Raw genomic sequence first — 23,520 nt, 5'->3', positions numbered from 1 at the left:
CTGTAAAGCTGTCATTGCTGTACATGGAGGATTTTTTCACGAGAACTCTTTGAAGAAGTTTAAGAAGTTCTGAACATTTTTTTCAAATTGTAACAGTAATTGTTCACGTTATTAATGTCCTGACTAGACATTGTGATCAGTTGAATGCCACTTTGGTGAATTAAAGTAACAATTTCTTTCCATAAGAGCAAAATCTCTACATTATTCCAAACTTTTGGCTGCCAGCGTACCTTGAGCTCTGAGGTTGTTGATTATGCTTCTGTTGAAGCCATCCGTCTGCATTATTTCAACTTAATTGTTTAAATAGCGTGTTTGATAGTGGAATTCTTGGTAAACAACTACATTACACATGGTACAGCAGAGAACGGTTCACCAATCAGAGAACCTGGCCAAGGAAGCCTGCAAAATTTGCCTCGGGGTAACCGCCCACTTACATGACGCACTGTGAGTGACATAATCGAGTCGGTCTCCCTTTTCCCTTAAACTACTTATACAATTATACATATTGGAATATTTTGCAATAAACTAAAAATAAATTGTTTATATACTTAGAATCAACAACCTAAAATCAATAGTTTGAATTATCAGTATCCCATATGCCATTACGTACACATAAATATTATACATGCTATTTCTTAGGTTGCACTGATGTTTCAGTGATTGACTTGATTTACAGTTGACATTGCTATTCGATGAAGAAACAACGTGGAAGTAAACTATAGGAAGTTTAACACATGAACAGTATGACTTGGCTGTTGTGCATTTATTTAGACTCAGTAAGTGCCTGAGAAAATACATACGTCTATCTTATGTGTAGCTTATGTGTAGTTCAATATGTGTTGGACTATTGAACTAGCTAGTTGCATTCAGTGTGAAAGTAATGAATCCTGTTCTAGATTTGTCCTGATTTGTTGCATCATCTCTTTGATATATGAAAAATAAAACATCTATTCTATTATTTTCTAATTGTCTTGTAAATGCTTTGTAAATTTGACATTATCTGGGCATTTTGTAGATCCAATTATGATATATGTGCTGGATCGCTAAAGACCCGAGTATGTCATGTTTGGTGTTTTGGTAATGTATTATTTAATGTTTAGTGAAATACCCATGCATTTAAGGGTTAAACACATATTTTTAAAATTATCCTCTCTGATGGGTGTGTGTTTAGAACGCTCACCTGCAGGCACGAGTCGAGAACTTGGAAACATGCGAGTGTGTGAGGCGGGAGTGTGTTTGGGAAGGCCGTCAGATGGAGGAGGGCTCTCGTTGGTCGCCTGACAGTCGCACCGTGTGTTCATGCACCAATGGGAAGGTTCAGTGTGTCCGCTCAAGTGGTGAGTAATCTAACCTCCAGTACACACAATAATTACATCATACAAATTAACTAGCCAACTGGTTTTAAAGCAGAAGTGTATGACCTAACATGTTGTCGGCTTGTTTGTTTTTTTTTCTCCCATTTTCTCCCCAATTTGGAATGCCCAATTCCCAATGCGCTTTAAATCCTCATGGTGGCGTAGTGACTCGCCTCAATCCAGGTGGCAGAGGATGAATCTCAGTTGCCTCCGCGGCTGAGACCGTCAATCCGCGCATCTTATCACGTGGCTTGTTGAGCGCGTTACCGTGGAGACATAGCGTGTGTGGAGGCTTCACACTATTCTCCGCGGCATCCACGCACAACTCACCACGCGCCCCACTGAGAGTGAGAACCACATTATAGCAACCACGAGGAGGTTACCCCATGTGACTCTACCCTCCCTAGCAACCGGGCCAATTTGGTTGCTTAGGAGACCTGGCTGGAGTCACACACTTTGTCAGCTTTTTAAACATAATCGGTGTAAACGCACTTACTGCCTCAAAAACGGCATGATGTTGGGGTGGGATCTGTTCGGCCGTCCAATGAGCATAGCTTGACCAATAAATATCTTGGTTAAATATATTAAAATGGTTAATTTGGGCCAAGATGGATTTGTTGACTTAGGCAACTTATCATTATGTGAGTGTAAGAATGACCTATCAGTGATATCATACCAATAAAAACAAGATACTGTATATAGTTGAGACCGGGGCTACTGTAGTTGTCACATGGGGAAGTTGTCACAAGGGCTTAATTGCAGTATCAATAAGTTTTGTAATCAAAAGTCCAATTGTGCAAATAAATGTTTCTGCTAGCAGAGGTTTTGTATGTTGGTTTCAAACACCTAGTTCAAAATCCTCCTAAACTAGAATTATTTTTGTGAATTCTACCCTGGAATGTAAATTTTCACTATCATTATATTTTTGTTAAAGCTCTCGGGTAAACAAGCAAACATAATCAAACCACACTGGCATACATTAGGGCAAGTGTCAACTATATTATGCAGGCAGATTTTTACCGAAAGGGTTAAATGAGTTCTAAGGACAAATATTTTTAATGCAAGCCAGGCCGGGGCATGTTGTCACATTTTTATCAGGACAGGTTGTCGCATGTGTTTTTAATATCATGCATTTATGTAGTTTATAAATTACAATATTAGCTGGCCAAAGCAATGTTTTAATATTTCTGTATGCTATCTTTTCCATTTTTGTTGGTTAATGAACCGTTTTGTGCCACATAAATTTTTCTGATATGCCTATAATAGTCTGTTTAAACGAATAGTTCACCCATCAAATTATCTCATCATTTACTCACACTCATGCCATCCCAGATGTGTATGACTTTCTTACATCTGCTGAACTCAGAATAAGATTTTTAGAAGAATTTCTCAGCTCTGTAGGTCCATACAATGTAAGTGAATGGGTGCCAAAATTTTGAAGCTCCAAAAATCAAATAAAACAGCATTAAAGTAATCCATAAGACTCCAGTGGTTAAATCCATATCTTCAGAAGTGATATGATAGGTGTGGGTGAGAAACAGATCAATATTTAAGTCCTTTTTTACTATAAATTCTCCTCCCTGCTCAGTCAATCTCCACTTTAACTTTCACATCCTTCTTCTTGTGTTTTTGGTGATTCACATTCCTCATGCATATCGCCCCCTACTGTGCAGGGAGAAGAATTTATAGGACATAAAAATGTATCTGTTTCTCACCCACACTTATCATATCACTTCAGAAGACATGGATTTAACCACTGGAGTCTTATGGATTACTTTTATGCTGTCTTATGTGATTTTTGGAGCTTCAATATTTTGGCACCCATTCACTTGCATTGTATGAACCTACAGAGCTGAAATATTCTTCTAAAAATCCTAATTTGAGTTCAGCAGATGTAAGAAAGTCATACACACCTGGGATGGCATGAGGGTGAGTAAATGATGAGAGAATTTTCATTTATGGGTGAACTATACTTTTAATGCAGGTGTAGATTTAAAGAGAAATGTCAATTTCACTCCGATTGCAAAGTAACTGGTTTGTGTAACCTCATTACTTTTAAGGTAAAAACAAGTAGTCTAATGCATTCAATAAAAAATAAAATATCTGTCACAAGAGCTGTGTAATAATATTTTTTACTTGACTGTTGTAGTGTTTAACATTATTAGAGTCATTAAATGAAAACTTTTTTTACACTGACCCTTTTACATGAGATCTTAACACCATGAAAAGACTTTGAAGCATTTGAACGCATTGAACTCATTTTCAGACATCTAGACTATGTCTTGAAAGTCACTCATGCACAATCACAGACATGTTATCGAGTTCATTGTGTACATAAGAGTTAGCTATCTCTTATGTGGGCAGGAAACATGCTTGCAAACACAACTGATCTATCTCTTATTCTTATCTCAGACTGTGGCAAAGGGGCTCCCATTTCCCGAACAATACACTGTATGTGTGTTTCTGATTACAGAATGCAGCTTTCATGGCAATATCTATAGCAATGGTGATGTGTTCAGTCCAGACGACTGCTCTAAGTGCACATGTGAGGTATGAAATCAAAAAGATTCACTCTGTGATTTTTATTCTTTACCTGGGTGCTGCTCGCTTCTATACTTGATATTCTGTTGTCTGTTTTTTATTGTACAGAGTGGAAGAGTGGAGTGTGATGTGATTTCATGCCCATCACTGTCTTGTTTGCAAACGACTGTTCCTCTGGGATCCTGCTGTCCTGTCTGCCAAACAAGTACCCAGAATGCTCCACCACCCACACACATACACACCCATACACTCTTATACTTTCAAATAAGTGCTGTTGCTGTAACATGGTTTGGTGATGGTATCAGATGCAAATAGTACAGTACTTTCATATCTCGGTCATTGAAAAATAAAGTTGTCCGAGGTGATCTAGTTAGTAAAATCTAGTTTAAAGCACATGTATCAAGTTCATAGAAATGCTGTCTTTGTGACCTTGTTGGTTTCATACATTTTTAAAGAACATTTAGAGCATTTTGTAATATATATATACAGTATACGTATATATATTTGATGACTAAGTGGTGTAACTATCAAGTAAAATGCATTAAAATACTTTATTTGCACCTTGAATACCCACAAGTATACACAACTTAATCATTCATTTCAAAAATGTTTTCAAACATATTTTTCAAGGTAATTTTGTATTTTTCTTTCTTTATTTTTGACAAATATCATGAGTTTTTGAGTCATGAATATCAAGACATTTTGTTAATTTTAAATTAACAAAATGTGCCTTTTTATAAAAAATGTCAAAATCTCATATTTTGTCATGAGGGTCTAAAGGGATCCTCTGTTTTATTATCACATGGCAATAATGTTTATATATATGTATAATATATATATATATATTTTTTTTTTTTCACATGACAACAGAATGGCTACCTGTATATTGGTTACACCACATGACTTTGATTTGCTTAACATATTTTTTAAATATTATTATTTTATATTCAACTTCTTATTTGTTTGTTTGTTAAGAAATAATAATAAAAGATTATTTTAAACTTGAAATGCCAACATTTATTTTATTTTTTTTTTCAAGAATTTATTTTTTACCGTCTCTGAACGGTTACACCACTTAGACATTTTTTACTTTAAGCTCCAGAAAATAATATCAAAATAACTTTGAACTCATCAGTTGAAAACGTTAATCATTGTAGAGGTGTATTCAAGTAATTGTTATGTGTAATTAATTGCATTTTGAATGTATTTTTGAATCAATTACTTGATCCGTCACATCCGATAGAGTGTCATGACATTGACCCAAATACCATACCATACAATGATTAAAATATTCATATACCATGGTATTTACATGGTATTCCAAGCTGCCACGATGGTATTATAATTATAATTTATAATTTTCTTTATTTATCACACATTATACCTTTGCACATATACAGTGAAATTCTTCTTTTTCACATATCCCAGCTAGGCTGGGGTCAGAGTGCAGGGTCAGCCATGATATCATGTCCAAAAAAACATGCCAATACCATGATCATTTTTGCTATGTTTTTGTTAGTGTACGTTATCGCTAATCAGATGTTTTTTTAGCATAAAGTGTTAGTTCTTGTTGATTTTACACATGTGGTGTTGTGCTTTATAAAATGTGTGCTTGTTGTTTTCTTTGCTGTTAATCTTTAGGATGTGATCATGAGGGGGATATCTATGAGAATGGTGATGTGTTTGTGTCTAGATCGAACCCCTGCCTCAGCTGTTCCTGTTCTGTGAGTCTTATGTGTTTGTGTTCGGGGTCAGGGGTCAGCTTTAGCTTGCCTTGTACGGATGAAATTTCTAAACACATTTCCAGAACCTGACAAAACCATCTTCTTGGGACGTTCTCCTAAAGAAAAGTTCATAAATGAACTAAATAATTTTGTAATTGTAATCTAAATATTCCCAAAGGTGCATTTTAGGGATTTCAATTAGTCAATAGTAATTAGAATTAGCTCATAATTATTAGCCAAGTTTCCACAAGAATAGAATAGAATAAATTAGAATCCATATTATAAATATAATAGAATTGAATAGAATGTGTATTATAAATAAAATAGAATAGAAACTGTATTATTAATAGAATAGAATAGAATCCATGTTATAAATAGAATCCGTATTATAAATAGAATAGAATAGAATAGAAACTGTATTATTAATAGAATAGAATAGAATCCATGTTATAAATAGAATCCGTATTATAAATAGAATAGAATAGAATAGAAACTGTATTATTAATAGAATAGAATAGAATCCATGTTATAAATAGAATCCGTATTATAAATAGAATAGAATAGAATAGAAACTGTATTATTAATAGAATAGAATAGAATCCATGTTATAAATAGAATCCATATTATAAATAGAATAGAATCCATATTATGAATAGAAGAGAAAAGAATACAATAGAAATGTATTATAAATAGAATAGAACAGAACAGAATAAAATCCACATTATAAATAGAATAGAATCCATGTTATAAATAAAATAGAATATAAGAGAAACCGTATTATAAATACAACAGAACAGAACAGAATAGAATGTAAAATAATCTGTATTATAAATAGAATAGTATAGAATATGTATTATAAATAAAATAGAATAGAAAAGAATAGAATAGAAACCGTATTATTAATAGAATAGAATAGAACAGAATCCGTATTATAAATAAAATAGAATAGAATAGAAACCCTATTAAAAATAGAATAGAACAGAATAGCATAAAATCCACATTATAAATAGAATAGAATAGAATCCATGTTATAAATAAAACAGATTATAAGAGAAACCATATTATAAATAGAATAGAACAGAATAAAATGTAAAATAATCCATATTATAAATAGAATAGAATATATATTATACAGTTGATGTCAGAAATTTACATACACTTAGGTCATTAAGTCATTAAAACTCATTTTTTAACCACTCCACAGATTTAATATTAGCACACTATAGTTTTAGCAAGTCATTTAAGACATCTACTTTGTGCATGACATGAGTCATTTTTCCGACAATTGTTTACAGACAGATTATTTCACTTTTAATTGACTATTTCACAATTCCAGTGGGTCAGAAGTTTACATACACTAAGTTAACTGTGCCTTTAAGCAGCTTGGATAATTCCAGAAAATAATGACAAGACTTTAGACAATTAGCCAATTAGCTTCTGAAAAGAGGTGTACTGAATTGGAGGTGTACCTGTGGATGTATTTTAAGGCCTACCTTCAAACTCAGTGCCTCTTTGCTTGACATCATGGAAAAATCAAAAGAATTCAGAAAAATAACTGTGGACCTCCACAAGTCTGGTTCATCCTTGGAAGCAATTTCCAAATGCCTGAAGGTACCACGTTCATCTGTACAAACAATAATATGCAAGTATAAACATCATGGGACCACGCAGCCATCATACTGCTCAGGAAGGAGACGCATTCTGTCTCCTAGAGATGAACGTAGTTTGGTGTGAAAAGTGCAAATCAATCCCAGCACAACAGCAAAGGACCTTGTGAAGATACTGGAGGAAACAGGTAGACAAGTATCTATATCCACAGTAAAACAGGTCCTATATTGACATAACCTAAAAGACTGCTCAGCAAGGAAGAAGCCACTGCTCCAAAACTGCCATAAAAAAGCCAGACTACAGTTTGCAAGTGCACATGGGGACAAAGATCTTACTTTTTGGAGAAATGTCCTCTGGTCTGATGAAACAAAAATTGAACTGTTGATGGCCATCATTATGATTGGAGGAAAAGGGTGAGGCTTGCAAGCCAAAGAACACCATCCCAACCGTGAAGCATGGGGGTGGCAGCATCATGTTGTGGGGGTGCTTTGCTGCAGGAGGGACTGGTGCACTTCACAAAATAGATGGTATCATGAGGAAGGAAAATTATGTGGATATATTGAAGCAACATCTCAAGACATCAGCCAGGAAGTTAAAGCTCGGTCACAAATGGGTCTTCCAAATGGACAATGACCCCAAGCATACCTCCAAAGTTGTGTCAAAATGGCTTAAGGACAACAAAGTGAAGGTATTGGAGTGGCCATCACAAAGCCCTGATCTCAGTCTGATAGAAAATTTGTGGGCAGAACTGAAAAAGCATGTGCGAGCAAGGAGGTCTTCAAACCTGACTCAGTTACACCAGTTCTGTCTGGAGGAATGCTCCAAAATTCCAGCAACTTATTGTGAGAAGCTTGTGGAAGGATACCCAAAACATCTGACCCAAGTTAAACAATTGAAAGGCAATGCTACCAAATACTAACAAAGTGCATGTAAACTTCTGACCCACTAGGAATGTGATGAAAGAAATAAAAGTTGAAATAAATAATCCACACTATTATTCTGACGATTCACATTCTTAAAATAAAGTAGTGATCCTAACTGACCTAAGACAAGGGAATGTTTTCTACGATTAAATGTCAGGAATTGTGAAAAACTGAGTTTAAATGTATTTGACTAAGGTGTATGTAAACTTCTGACTTCAACTGTAAATAGAATAGAACAGAATGGGTTATTCTGACTGTAAACAGCCTTCAGTAAGTGTAATGCATTGTATTACTTGGTAGAATAATAGTTTATTCTGAATATATTTTATAATAAGATTAATTATTTGTGGAAAATTTGAGTATTTTGTCATATTACTGTTGCTGCTGTGGATGTTTACACCCTGTACTAACCAGATGTGAAGCAAAATAAACAATAAAAGGTAACTGTGTTTCTTCAACTTTGGGCACTTTCATGTCCCAGGGGTTGATTTTTATTAAAACGAACTTTAAAACATCACATTAAAACTGACTTGGAAACGTTTAACTAGGGCTTCATCATTTATTTTCAGTACTTTTCAAATGCCATTTTGTCTAAATTTGACTGTTTTATCCTTGTCCCAGACCAAGACATTCAATATTATACTATGGAAATCTTTCCTAAAAATACAAATGATGTTTAAAACTACGACAATGTAAACTAACAGTGAAATAAACATAAAGCATTTCAGTATTTATTGTGGGAAAATTATTTCTATAAATTTTTCAAAAGTTACAACTGCCCCACTGTTCTGTCGTCATTTTCACCACACCAAACAATTTTGCTCCTAATAAAGTTTTTAAGGAAATCAATAGTTTATTTTTAAACATGTCTAAGAAAAGGACTAACTGAGCTTAGCCTTCCAGTTATGCATTTAACTGGAATGTGTGTTTCTTTGCAGAACAGTCGGGTGTCGTGTAACCCCATTCAGTGTCCACCAGTCTTGTGCCCCAATCCTTACAGGAGACCTGGGGAGTGCTGCCCGACCTGCTCTGGTATACACTCATATACACAAATGAAACAAAAGTACATTCTTCCATTTGACCTCTGTACTTTCTCATCATTTTTTGAGGCTGGAAGGTTCAGGAAGTGTTTATGCTGAAATGCTGAATGTAATTTGTGTCTTAAATGTGTTTTATCATGACTTGTCCTCCTCAGCATGTGACGTGGATGGCCAGCCGTACAACGGCTCTTTCAGCACACTCGATGGCTGCCAGACCTGCACATGTCAGGTGTGTATCTCTCTCTCACACACATATAAATGTATCACATATTCCTCTGACTAGGTGGATGACATGACCCCAGTCTCGTGTAGCCAGACTTTTGACAATGGCTGTGTTTAAACCTGGTGTTAAGATGCCTTTTGGGCAATCCAATCACAAGTGCATAAGCGAGACTTATTATCGTTTACCTGGTCATAATATGCATCTCTTTTGACCACTTGTGTTCACATTTCGAGGGGAGGGTCTCTGAATTCATGACTGCATACATCAATCATGTCCGTGTATTAGTGCATGATAATAATGTGCATAAACGTAAAAGAAAAAAAAAGAAAGCGCTAAAAAACGGTGCACCGTCTCTCTTAATTTTTCTTGTATTGAATCTAAATGCAAACATGACGATTCGAGCAGAATTCTTAGTTATTTTAGTCGAGTACCTGTATTAACTGAGCTTTTCCAATTCTTGTTTTAGCATAGCGGCAGATGGACAGGTGATTAGGAGGCACTTCGCTGCTGTTCGAATGCATTCGAATGGCTGAACGTTTACATTACGAGCCCGATGTTGTCATATGTGTTTTTCAACCTCTTTTGATCACCTCTGAATGTGGTTAAAGTGAGTTTTGTGATCCTATTTACACCTGTCTTTAGTGTTGTCTCGTTTCAAACAGATTGCGCGAAATGCATTGTAATAACGTGTAAATGGGGCCTAATGCCATAAAGTCTGGTCCACATTGCATTTTATTCAGAACAAGAACTGCCCACTCAAACACAAAGAGAATGTGTGGCTGAATTGTAAAGCAACAAACCACAGTTTCGTTTTTACGTGCCATTTATGGGTGGGTTTATCTGAAATAGACTGTACCGTAATAATAGTCTGGCACTGGAAAAAAATTTAGTGGCACAAAATGTGACAGAAAAAAATAGCTAAAAATGTGTGTAGATTTTGTGATCAGAATTTTTGTTACCAAAATAAGAGGATTTTATTTTTAGGGCTGTCAATTAAATAAATGATATTCAGATTAATTATTCGAATCATCACATAAATATATATTTGCTGAGAAAGGCTCTCAAATAGCAATGATTCAATATACTGTATAATGATTAATTACTTACAGTTTAAATAATTATAAATATAATATATTTAATATATAGCCCTCGATTGACAGCCCTAATATATAAATAGGGCTGTCAATCGATTAAAATTCAAATTAATTACATAATGTGCCGATTAATTAATTGAATTAATCACAATTAATTGCATATATAAATGTTCTCTGAGAAATGCCCTCAAATAAAAATAATTAAACATATAATGATTAAATAGTAATATTTAAATTATAAATTGTATTTATATTTAAATTATTTAAATTATAAATAAATGTTATAAATATAATTCAGACAATTCAAATGCATTGTCCACAACAATCCATTTTGCAATTGAATTCATTAATTTGTCAAAGATATATTTATCATAAGGGATTTTCTATGTACACATACATCAGACGCTTTTGGAGCATCTTACTTTGGTTGTGTTGCATTATAAACACAAATTTTTAGGTCACTGTATCAAGTTAAACATAGTTTGAAACTTAGAAAAACACATTTTGAGAACCCTGCATTCAGAGTTGATCTTCGTCCAGTAGTGTTTGTATCGCAGGAAGGGGTTCTCAAACAAGTGTACAGCTGCGCATTGTCTATACGGCTGGAGTTTATGGGCTTACTGCCCCCTGCTGAAAACAGGTGGTACTTCAAGCTTGAATATTTATATTCTTTTAACTTTATTCTTGTTACTATTGTGTTACTACTTTTTTTTTCAAATGCATATTTTAAACTGGAGCTGTCCTGCAGAAAATAATTTCAGAGCAAAAATTAATTATGAATTTTGTATTTTGCTCATCAGGGTGGGACTCAAGCATGTGTTGACGTGCATCAGTGTCCCCAGACGTGTCATGACGGCGTGAAGCTGCCATTTGGCTCCTGCTGCAAAGATTGTTCCCGTTGTAACTATGAGGGGCAAGTTGTCCTAGACGGCGTCTCTTTCCAAGTCTCCCGTGACCCGTGCAAACACTGTGTGTGCAACGTAAGACCATGATATCCAGAGTGACTTTGTGTTTTTCCTTGTTGGGATTAGTAAAACCAAGGTATAAGATTAAAGCTTGTGTGTATGTTTGGTGATGTTAAAAGTCTTCCTTGTATACAAGCTTAATATGCAGAGTCAACTATAAGTATTTTGTTGGATGATTGCACCTTAAATGGTGTGACCCAAAGAAACTTCTTGATATCGTCCTGTTTACTTTCGTAACCTCTGTTCACTGATGGAGGGAACGAGAAGTTGTGTCGATGTAGTGACACTAGGGGTCACTCTTGGGAGCCCTAAACACCTCTGCTTTTTGAAAAAAGGCCAATGGGAATTGCTGAGTGGAATTTGCATGCCACTCCCCAGGACATACGGGTATAAAAGGAGCTGGCATGCAACCACTCATTCAGGTTTTGTGCTGAGGAGCCGAGACAAGGTCCCAGCCATTTCAGTGGGTAGTTCAGTGTTGTGGCAAGAGGGACACAACATCTTGTTCCCTCCATCAAGGAACGGAGGTTACGAATGTAACCAGGATGTTCCCTATCTGCCACTCACTTGACGTTGTGTCGATGTAGTGACACTAGGGGTCCCTATACAAAACGCCACAACTAGCTGAACTGTGGTAAGTGGACTGGTGGTGCGAGATGGGCAGACCACTGTGTGCCTCATAGCCAGTGCACCAGACCGTCACATAACCTCTCCCAATGCTCTTATGAGTGTTGAACGGTCCTTTGGGAACAAGTCGACTGCCCAACAAATAGGGACAGGCTAACCCAGCCATGGCCTCTTTTCATCTTTTTTTCTCCCCAAAAAGAGTGGAATTTTGTTTACCGGATGGGGGCCATAAGTGTCTACGTCAGGGGGGTGTCACTCCCAAGGGGAAGATACCGTGGAGACCACACCCCTCCCCGAGGGGGCATTTAGAGTGGAAATACGTCATATGGTCTTACCGAGTCTTGTTGGAAGTATGTCATGTGGAGAAGTCCCATGGTAGGTCCTACCCAATGGGGGAGGTGTTCTACAAACACAGTGACTGGGGCAGAGGAACCTCTGCCCAAGGAAGATGCAGTTTACCAACAGGGAAAGATTTAGCGGAAGATATATCACATTGGGTCACCTATGGGGAACCAGCGCATGTGGAGCACCTACCCCAGTACAGGGCTTAGTTAGCACATGTACTGGGCCGGCAGCGAGCTTCTCCACAAACTCATCTGCCACAGGGCTAAGGAACTTTTGAACATGACTGGGAGTCAAAAGTGTACGTCCTCACCTCATGGGAGGGGAAATGTGCTATGCGCAAGCGGTACACACGGCCAGCTGTCCCAGAACTTACCTGCTCATACCTGACAACACACGGGACAAAACCGGCTTAACCCAGAGATTATAGAACCTTGCAAAGGTGTTGGGTGTTGCCCAGCACGCTGCTCTGCAGATGTCTGCCAAAGAGGTGCCACTGGTCAGGGCCCAGGAGGCCGCTACACTCCTAGTAAAGTGGGCTCGTAACCCCATGGGGGGCGGCATGTCCTGAGCGTGATATGCCATCACGATGGCGTCAACGACCCAGTGGGCGATCTTCTGTTTGGAGACAGTGCTTCCTTTCTGCTGTCCACCAAAGTAGACAAAGAGCTGCTCGGAGCTTCTAAAGCTCTGCATGCGATCCAAATAGATGTGTAAAGCATGCACGGGACACAGAAACGCCAAAGCTGGGTCTGCCTCCTCCTGGGGCAGTGCTTGCAGGTTCACCACCTGATCCCTAAAAGTGGTTGTGGGAACCTTGGGCACATAGCCTGGTCGGGGTCTCAGGATCGCATGAGAGTAACCCGGATCGAACTCCAGGCGCGATTCGCTGACAGAGAATGCCTGCAGGTCCCCTACCCTCTTGATGGAAGTGAGCGCAGTCAGGAGGGCAGTCTTCAAAGAGAGTGCCTTAAGCTCAACTGACTCCAGGGGCTCAAAGGGAGCTCCCCGTAGACCCCGAAGGACTACAGAGAAGTCCCACGTGGGGATGAGGTGCGTTCTGGAGGGCTTCAACCTCCTAGCGCCTCTCAGGAACCTGATGATCAAGTCATGCTTCCCCAAATACTTACCATCCACTGCATTGTGATGTGCCGAAATGGCAGCTACATACACCTTCAAGGTGGAGGGGGACAGCCGCCCCTCCAGCCTCTCCTGCAGGAAGGAAAGCACTGATCTGACTGTGCATCTCTGGGGGTCTTTGCATCGGGAAGAACACCACTTAGCAAAGAGATGCCTCTTCAAGGCATACAGGTGCCTCGTAGAGGGAGCCCTAGCCTGAGTGATCATGTCTACCACTGCGGGTGGTAGGCCACTTAGGTCTTCCGCGTCCCGTCCAAGGGCCAGACGTGGAGATTCCAGAGGTCTGGTCGCGGGTGCCAGATGGTGCCCTGTCCCTGAGAAAGAAGGTCCTTCCTCAGGGGAATTCGCCGGGGGGGGGGGCTGTCGTGAGGAGCGTGAGGTCTGAGAACCACGTCTGGGTGGGCCAGTAGGGTGCTACTAGGACAACCTACTCCTCGTCCTCCCTGATCTTGCACAGGGTCTGTGCAAGTAGGCTCACTAGGGGAAACGCGTATTTGCATAATCCTGGGGGCCAGCTGTGTGCCAGCGTGTCTATACCGAGTGGTGCCTCGGTCAGGGCGTACCAAAGCGGGCAGTGGGAGGATTCCTGGGAAGCAAACAGGTCTACCTGTGCTCGAACAAATCGAATCCAAATCAGCTGGACCACCTGGGGGTGGAGTCTCCACTCTCCCCTGAGCTTAACCTGTCATGACAGCGCGTCCGCTGCGGTGTTGAAGTCGCCAGGGATGTGAGTGGCTCGTAGTGACTTGAGGTGCTGCTGACTCCAGAGGAAGAGACGGCGGGCGAGTTGTGACATGCAATGAGTGGTTGCCAATTCCCATTGGCCTTTTTTCAAAAAGCAGAGGTGTTTAGGGCTCTCAAAAGTGATCCCTAGTGTCACATCCACACAACGTCGAGTGAGTGACAGATAGGGAATCGTAAATTATAAAAATACCCTATTTGTCAGTAAAATATCTTATCAGAAATTGCATAAAAACAAGTCCTCTACACTGGCTCTTCATGGTGTCTTGTGTTTTTCATTAGCTTTTTGGTGGTCATACAGTCAGCTTGTATAGAAAGGTATTTGCAACATTTCCCTTCAAAATCATTACTAATCCTGGAGATTGTGTGTGTGTTTTGCGTGTAGGGTGGGAATGTAGCATGCAGCACTGAGACCTGTCCTGCTCTTGCCTGTAATTTGGTGGAGACTGTTGGTGGACAGTGCTGCCCCCGGTGTCGAAGTAAGTGTGTGTGTGTATTATGTGCAACATGTTTCCTCGATTTCATGTAATTTCATTTAAGAGTAGCAGCTAAAACTCATCAAAGTGTTCTTTTGTTTCTTTGATATGAAGGTTGTTTCGAAGACAACGTGTGGCACTTGCATGGCTCTCAGTGGAAACACCCTAATGAAGCCTGCATGACCTGTACATGCTCCGTGGGTCATCACCTATTTTCAATCACTGTTTCTTAGTTTTTCCACTTGTCTCATGTACAGTATATCATCAATATCTCTCTTTCTCTCTCTCTCTCTAGGAGGGCCAAGTTCGCTGTGACAGTGAATGGTGTGATGTCCGCTGTAGTAACCCGGCCTCTCCTCGTCCTGGATCCTGCTGCCCTGTCTGTGACGGTTTGTACAATGTTTTAAAAACAGAATTTATACCAAAACTCATTCTTGACTCCATACTTTTATAATTGGTATACGACAATTGCATTATTACAAATGACAGTACACTCGAGGTAGTGATGCAGCATGATGCGTTTGTTATTCTGCAGAAGTAGAATAACAATTAAGGGGGACAGTGCCCCCGGGCCCCCCTTAGGGTCATGCTCAGAAACTACTTATCTTTTTGATGATCCATTCGATTCCTGAAGGATATTATCAAACCCACCCTACAATTTTTCTCATTTAATACCTTTTTTGACAATGTTGACATTTCATGTTAGCAATTTAGTAAGAAACCTGGACAACAAACCTGGAACTGGTCCATAGCGATGCATTATATAGGAACATTCATATATTTTAATATGTTATGTAAGTTATCATCTTCAGTCAGCCAGTATCACAAAATAAACCCTGTATTACCCTGAAGGGGTTTATTTTGACTGTAGTTTATCTTATTGCAAGAATACTTGCCACATTTCTAATTTAATGGGCATGAAATTTGATTTGAGTTGAAATTATATTATTTTGTGTAAAGGCTGAATTCCACCCCTGGTTTGTAAGTTCTGTTAGTGTCCATTATGTGAAAACGACTGTCTGGCTGCTCGTTATCCCACTTATTACACGACTACTTGCCAAATAAAGAAATAAATGGACATGAAATATTGATTTGAGTTGAAATGATTTTATTAGCTTACTTGTAGAGATCACAGAGTGATACGATAATAGAAAAGATGACTCGCAATACCCGGATGACCGGTCTGATATTACATTTTCCCTGGATGTGCGTGACTGACCAGTCAGAATCAGGTATTCCAGAAAGCCGTGTAATAACACCCTTCCAACATGCATCAACCAATCAGAATTCAACAATGCTGTGGTATAAGTTTGCAATAAACCTTTACTGATATTTGTGTGGCATAATGGCTGACATTTAGTGCTTGTAACCCTTGAGTTTGACACATAGATCTTTCACAGGTTGTAGTGTGAATGGAGTAGACATCCCAAACGGGCAAAGACTGCCGCCAGGACCCCAGTGTGAGGGTGACTGTGTATGTGAGGTAAGTCGGAATGTCTCTGTTTACTCACAGTTATATAACTTCAACAACAACTGGTAATAGCCAATGATTCAAAAACTCAAAAACAGTTAAATAATGCCAAATTGAGTGCTGTTATTTTTTTGATGATAAAATACTTAATCCTATCTTGGTTTACTGTGCAGGGACAGTTTTAACCCTGCTATTCTGTTAAAGAAAGGCTGCTTTCTTCACTGTACACTGTCATTTTTTACTTGAAACAGAACAGGTGTAACTTTTTTTAAATAAATTATAGCATTTCTTTTTCCCTGAAGTAATAACAATAAAATTATGCACTTCTTTTGGGATTTTATGCTATTTAGACTTCATTTACATGTTAATTTTTCAATTGCACCATACATTTGCGTATGCAAATAAGCAAATTTATGTAATTTCACTACAATAAAAACCTACACTTGTATATGTTGAAACATATGAAAATTAGACATGTATTGTGGGCAGATTGCTGACATCTGGTGAAAAAAAGAAAAATGACATGAGTTGAAAATCATGTTATGACAATAATAGCCAGTAGATGGCAGCAGTGTTCTGTCCAGCCACTTACTGTGTAGTAATTATGACATTTATCACATTTATCACATGCATTTGGATATGTATTTCGACATTATAAAATTATTAATTGTCAGCATTTAGCTTACGGTCAAACCTGACCATGGTGTTATAAAGAGAAGACATGAACGTTGTGCAGTCTTTTTGAATTTTGTCAGCCAAAATGCAGAACTCACACACACAGAAATGAGGGGGTGAGACCATGACACACCCACAATGTAGAACACGCACACACACACACACACACGCACACACATAAATTACCCCCATGAAAAATACTTACATATGGGGAAATGAAGAGCCCTGAGGTACACCTTCATTTGTGTGGTTGAGAAGTGGATTTATACTGGCATTTTTTCTTTCAGAATGGGAATATTGGATGCACACCGCATCCTTGCCCACCGACCCCCTGTCAATATCCAATCAGGAGACCAGGAGAGTGTTGTGCACGGTATGAATGTTTCATCATTGCTTTTTTTCTAAAAGAGCAAAAGAGAGATGCATCTGAGGTAAAGTACTGTATGTTTTACCTTTACTAATAACTCTTGTGTTTGGTGTTCAGATGTGAGGAGTGCATATATGAGGGAGAGCAGTACGTTGACGGGCAAACCTTTGTATCAAGACAGGATCCGTGCTTGAGATGTCGCTGCTTGGTGAGTGTAGAGACGCTTAGAAAAGAAATAGCACACCTCACCTCTATAAGCCGCATGGGTTGAGGCATCATTCTTGTTTTTAGTACAAACATCAGCACAAATCCCTAATTTCACAGTAAGTATGAACAATAAAAATAGAGATACTTGCCTTATTAAGCACTTCTAATTGATTCTGAGAGGGGGAATGTAGATTCTGAGTCAAGTCAAATCTGTTAAATCACTCTGACAGGTGACCATCACATGTTTGTTCACTTTTGTCTATATGTTATATGAAGGTCACATTAATACAGGCTTGGTAAATTCTTATCAGGCCTTCGTCATTTATTTTTAGTATTTTTTAAAAGCCTTTTATGTATAGATTTGATTGTTTTAGCCTTTTTCCAGAGCAAGACTTTCAGTATTAAACTATTATAAAAATACAAAGTATTACAAGTTTAAAACTATGATCATCTAAACAAAGTGTGAAATAAATTGTCATTTTCATGTTCTGGAAATTACGCTATGGTGGGAATTGTCTTGACTTTAGAATATTATTTTTTTTTTTACAAAAATGGCATAAATCTCTACATGCTCGTGATGCATGTACATACACTGTTGGACATTATTAGTAGACAAGTAAAAAAAATTGTGATAAAATGTTTCAGCAGGTCCACAGTGCTCAAAGTTCCCAAAGAATCTGTATTCGGTATTTGCATGTGTTTCAGTGTATGTGTATTTTTGTGCATATCTTTTGTGTGTGCAGGGTGGGCAAGTGTCATGTGACCCCACAGAATCCTCATGTCAGGCTGTTTACTGTACACACCCGGCGAAACCACGTGGCCAGTGCTGCCCTTCCTGTGACAGTAAATAAAACAAACACATGCCTGCTGTCCTGGATCTTAAAGGACTAAATCACCCAAAAATCAACATTCTGTCATTATTCACTCACACGAATGTCACACGTATGACTTTCTTTCTCCTGTGGAGCCCATTCTTACACAGCTCCAAAAAGAACAAAACACCAACTTAAAACCACATTAAAAGTAGTCAATACCACACGTGCACTGTATTCATAGTGTTCTGACGCCATACGATCACTTTGTGTGATGAACAGAAAGAAAGTCATATGGGTTTAGAGCAACAATAGAGTTAGTAAATATTTTCATTTTTGGATGAACTGTCCCTTTAAACATACGGATTCATACAGGTAAGAATGTGTTTTACTGTGTTACAGTGTGTGAATATGAAGGAAGGATTTATGAAAATGGGAAGGAGTTCAGGCCACCTGGTGGAGGTCCCTGTCTTCAATGTATATGCAAGGTGAAACACACACACACACACAAACTTAGAGTGAATGTTACCGAAAGCATCTGTCTAACACATGTGTACATTGACGCATCCTTAGTAAATCCCTTATAGTACATTTATTTCGGACAGATTAACAAATTCAATTGCAAAATGGACTGAATGTTCAATAATCTGACTGCCACCCCTGGAGTCGCGAGTACGAATCCAGGGCGTGCTAAGTGACTTCAGCCATGTCTCCTAAGCAACCAAATTGGCCCGGTTGCTAGGGAGGGTAGAGTCACATGGGGTAACCTCCTCGTGGTCGCTATAATGTGGTTCTGGCTCTCGGTGGGGCATGTGGTGGGTTGTGCATGGATGCCACGGAGAATAGCATGAAGTCTCACACGCGCTAGGTCTCCGTGGTAACGTGCTCAACAAGCCACATGTTAAGATGCGCGGATTGACGGTTTCAAACGCGGAGGTAACTGAGATTTGTCCTCCGCCACCCGGATTGAGGCGAGTCACTACGCCACCACGAGGACCTAGAGCACATTGGGAATTGGGCATTCCAGATTGGGGAGAAAAGGGGAGAAAAAAAATGTATATGGAAATACACAATATATTGCCTTGTAAGGCCACTTTTTGTTTTGTCTTATGCTTTGCTCATCTGCCACAATAATGTAATGCATTTTCCTTCTCTGAATGATTATATTTATAATATATATTTACTGTATAATTATTTAAATATAAAGATTTATAATTATTGGCGCCTGGGTAGCTCAGTGGTAAAATACGCTGGCTACCACCCCTGGAGTTCGCTAGTTCGCTAGTTCGAATCCCGGGGCGTGCTGAGTGACTCCAGCCAGGTCTCCTAAGCAACCAATTGGCCCGGTTGCTAGGGAGGGTAGAGTCACATGGGGTAACCTCCTCGTGGTCGCTATAATGTGGTTTGTTCTCGGTGGGGCACATGGTGAATTGAGCGTGGTTGCCGCGGTGGATGGCGTGAAGCCTCCACACATGCTATGTCTCCGTGGCAACGCGCTCAACAAGCCACATGATAAGATGCGCGGGTTGACTGTCTCAGACGCGGAGGCAACTGGGATTCATCCTCCGCCACCCGTACTGAGGCGAATCACTATGCGACCACGAGGACTTAGAGCACAACGGGAATTGGGCATTCCAAATTGGGAGAAAAAGGGGAAAAATCCCCCCCCCCCCCAAAAAAAAAAAAAGATTTATAATTATTTAATCATAAATGTAATTATTGTTATTTGAGGGCCTTTCTCAGCTAATATTTTTATATGCAATTAAACTGATTAATTAATCTGCATGTCATGTCATTCAATATAAAATGTAATCAGTTGACAGCTCTAATGAATACACATCCTTGCACGTTTAACACACATCTGAAGCCTGAGAAATGTGGCATATAAAAATGACAACTTCAATCAGACATGCAATTGACCTGTTTCTTGTGATGCAGTGTATGACCGTGCCACCATATTTGTGACCAAAATTCCATATAACGTCAATGTGCTGTGCTGTGAGATGCAACAAAAACCTTCTTCAGGAGTTAAAAGCAGCTCTTACATTCATACAGATGGGATCATCACCAAAAAAAAATTATATTGTGACTAAATCAGACCTGAAAACAACACAAAACATTTGTAACTTCAGAATGAGAGATGTTTACGGAGATATACCAGTGGGCATGTGCACTCGTCTCGCTGGCGTATGGAGATAAATCTTAGATAAAATGTCTTTAAATGTCTGCGAAAGTTCAATTTGGCAATATTTGTGCTGTCTTCAGACCTGAAAGAACTTTTCCGGTGACTTGGCATGGATCAAAAGCAATTTTTGATGTTTTTCTTGATATAGTTTTTCGGGTGTTTTTCTGTTCACTGCCATTGTTTCCTCCCATTGATGGTCACAAATATGGTGGCTGTGGGGAAATGTGACATCAGGTCAATATGCATCTTTACTGTTAAAGTAATAGACCTTTTTCACACTCCGGGTTTTGGAACGCAGAAGTAAATGACTGTAGGGTAAACTTCGACAGCGGTGAATGGGAGTGAATGTGAGATCACATTTGCTCCAAGAGCAAAAGAAAAAGTTCACTATTACATTTGAATGACTTTCCAGAAGAAAAAAAAAATAGAGAGTGGTGGATTAAGACAGTCAGATGGGAGAAGATGCCAAATTTACTGTCACTCTCTCAGCAGCTGTAATAGAAACCCCCTCACAGTTGTGGTAATTCATTTTTTTAAACTAATTCCAGGGTAATATAATACAAAGCATAATGTTATAAATTTACACTCAGTATTTAAAAAATTATCATACACATTTTTTTTTAGATTTATGCTGATAAGGCGGAAACACATCATCACAGTCTGTGAAAAAGGTGTATTGGTCCATATGTAGTAAATAATAGTATTTGACATATTCAGTATTCAAACTTATTAACAGCCAATTTACATTAAACAAGTGAATTTCTGCATTCAAAAAAGAAAATGCAAAAACATATTTTAGAGGTATTGCATTATTTTTATTTTATTTTTTTGCATATCCTTTCACAAACAGTACGTGCTGTTGTGGTGGTTTGTCCCGTTAGATATTACATGTCGGTATAAGATCATTATTAGATCATTTCTGGCCTCATTTCTGTTACAGCAGTTGCACTTTGGGAAATGAAAAACAGACATTTGTGATCAGAGTTTATGCTATTCCTTCTTGAAAAGTTCAAGTTGCTGGGAAAGTGGGTCTTATTAGAGCAGATCCAATAACAATGATATGATCCTTGAAATATTATAATTCATGTAAAATCCAGACTTTATCCTGATCCACTGATCTTGGTAGAAATCTAAAGAAGCACCAATACATGCAACTCCAATACTCTTTAAGAAATGGGGGTGTTTCAACTACATTTGAACATTTTCAGCTCAATTTAAACAAAGTACCTATTGAAATCTGTAGTGCATTTTATAGAATATAAGATCTGTGGGCTATTTGTACAGTATTTTAATGGTGCTTTGTCATTTTTGGCATTTGAGCAGCCCAGACATTCTGCTACATAATTCCTTTTGTGTTCTACATAAAAAAGCAGTTTATTTCTGAATATTGAATATTGTGTGTGTGTGTGTGTGTGTGTGTGTGTGTTTTAGCGGGGTAACGTGAGATGTCATCAGGAGAGATGCCCAACCTTGAGTTGTGCAAACCCCATTCCCCCTCAACCTAATTCCTGCTGTCCAGTATGCAGTGGTGAGATATTCCCATTCTTCATCCACTAACTCACAGCTTGCACAGGCCTCCTTCTCTCATAGAATTGTGTTCATTTTCTCTCTGTGTGTGTGTGTGTGTGTGTGTTTGTAGGATGTGTGTGGAATGGTGTTGTGTATGTGGAAGGAGACACATGGACTGATGCTGACCAAAGCTGCTCTTGTGAAGGTGGTCAGGTGGCGTGCGGTTATAGCTGTGCACCAGCTCCTTCACCACCCTGTGTAGAACCAACCAGAACACCAGGTGAGAGAGCATATCACCCCTGTCCTCAGGTCTTTATATGTCGTGTCAAAACTAAAAACGTAAAAAGATATTAAGCAAACCGAGATGGGGGTGACAATATTAACTGTTTTATTCCTTGCCTAGATGGTCAGGAGATATGCAGTGACAACTTGACACCAGCTCCTCGTCCACCCTATGCAGATCCAACCAGAATACCAGGTATGAGAGAGAGAATTTTAATCATGATGCACTGAGTAGATATTTTAGTGGAGTACCTGTATTAACTGAGCTTCAGATGTGCATGCTTCTCATATCATGTCCCTTTATGTTGTTATCAGGCACAATGTAACATTTCTGTGAAGTCTTGTGCATGCATCTGAATGCACTTTTTCACATTTTCCGGTTTTAATTCTAAATGCTGTCTAGTCATGTATGTCACTGATTAAATTATGGCTGGTTTGTTGCATAGTCCCACTCATTGAAGAGCTCGTCCAATCATCATATAGAGAAGCTGGCTTCCAGAAGGGACAAAAATACATTTATTTAAATGTCCAATAAACAATCTTAAATTAAATTAAATTAAGCGCCACTTCTGTGTGTGTTTGTAGGATGTGTGTGGAACGGTGTTGTGTATGTGGAAGGAGACACATGGACTGATGCTGGCCAAAGCTGCTCTTGTGTAGGTGGTCAGGTGGCGTGCGGTTATAGCTGTGCACCAGCTCCTTCACCACCCTGTGCAGAACCAACCAGAACACCAGGTGAGAGAGCATATCACACCAGTCCTCAGGTCTTTAGACTGGCGTTCAGTTCCAGCAACCCTCTAAACAGTATTGAAGAAAAAATCACCATCGGCTTGTACATTTTTGTTTTCATTCACCAGACTTTTGACATGATGTAAGCATAATGCAACTAAAACCTGAAAAATATATTAAGCAAACCGACACAGGGGTGACTATATTAACTGTTTTATTCCTTGCCTAGATGGTCAGGAGATATGCAGTGACAACTTGACACCAGCTCCTCGTCCACCCTGTGCAGACCCAACCAGAATACCAGGTATGAGAGAGAGAATTTTAATCATGATGCATTGAGTAGATATTTTAATGGAGTACCTGTATTAACTGAGTTTCAGAAGAAGCTGGCTTCCATACAGGACGAAAATACATTGATTTAAATATCCAATAAGCAATCACAATTTGTTTAATTTTATTTAAATTAATTATTTTATTTTTTTAA

At 38.7% G+C, this 23,520-nt stretch overlaps 1 protein-coding gene across 5 annotated transcripts in view; it reads left to right on the top strand.

Annotated features, from left to right (window-relative positions):
• LOC127416658 (kielin/chordin-like protein) overlaps window positions 1–23,520 on the top strand; it is a 77,929-nt gene that overhangs the window by 17,054 nt on the left and 37,355 nt on the right. For 3 of the 5 annotated variants that reach the window (XM_051656106.1, XM_051656107.1, XM_051656105.1), the window contains 20 exons: window positions 1,172–1,337; window positions 3,829–3,905; window positions 4,005–4,101; window positions 5,538–5,620; window positions 9,090–9,183; window positions 9,347–9,420; window positions 11,309–11,488; window positions 14,709–14,802; window positions 14,914–14,996; window positions 15,095–15,188; window positions 16,200–16,282; window positions 17,233–17,318; window positions 17,430–17,520; window positions 18,263–18,362; window positions 18,734–18,819; window positions 21,948–22,044; window positions 22,156–22,305; window positions 22,429–22,503; window positions 22,893–23,042; window positions 23,266–23,340. In XM_051656106.1, coding sequence (XP_051512066.1) covers window positions 1,172–1,337; window positions 3,829–3,905; window positions 4,005–4,101; window positions 5,538–5,620; window positions 9,090–9,183; window positions 9,347–9,420; window positions 11,309–11,488; window positions 14,709–14,802; window positions 14,914–14,996; window positions 15,095–15,188; window positions 16,200–16,282; window positions 17,233–17,318; window positions 17,430–17,520; window positions 18,263–18,362; window positions 18,734–18,819; window positions 21,948–22,044; window positions 22,156–22,305; window positions 22,429–22,503; window positions 22,893–23,042; window positions 23,266–23,340 — 2,035 coding nt within the window. The remainder of the gene's footprint in view (window positions 1–1,171; window positions 1,338–3,828; window positions 3,906–4,004; window positions 4,102–5,537; window positions 5,621–9,089; window positions 9,184–9,346; window positions 9,421–11,308; window positions 11,489–14,708; window positions 14,803–14,913; window positions 14,997–15,094; window positions 15,189–16,199; window positions 16,283–17,232; window positions 17,319–17,429; window positions 17,521–18,262; window positions 18,363–18,733; window positions 18,820–21,947; window positions 22,045–22,155; window positions 22,306–22,428; window positions 22,504–22,892; window positions 23,043–23,265; window positions 23,341–23,520) is intronic. The other 2 variants (XM_051656109.1, XM_051656108.1) reach the window with 2 other exon arrangements.

The sequence above is a fragment of the Myxocyprinus asiaticus genome, chromosome 26 (assembly GCF_019703515.2).
Source record: "Myxocyprinus asiaticus isolate MX2 ecotype Aquarium Trade chromosome 26, UBuf_Myxa_2, whole genome shotgun sequence".
Taxonomy (NCBI): domain Eukaryota; kingdom Metazoa; phylum Chordata; class Actinopteri; order Cypriniformes; family Catostomidae; genus Myxocyprinus; species Myxocyprinus asiaticus.
This window is presented reverse-complemented; position numbering and strand designations above follow the sequence as displayed.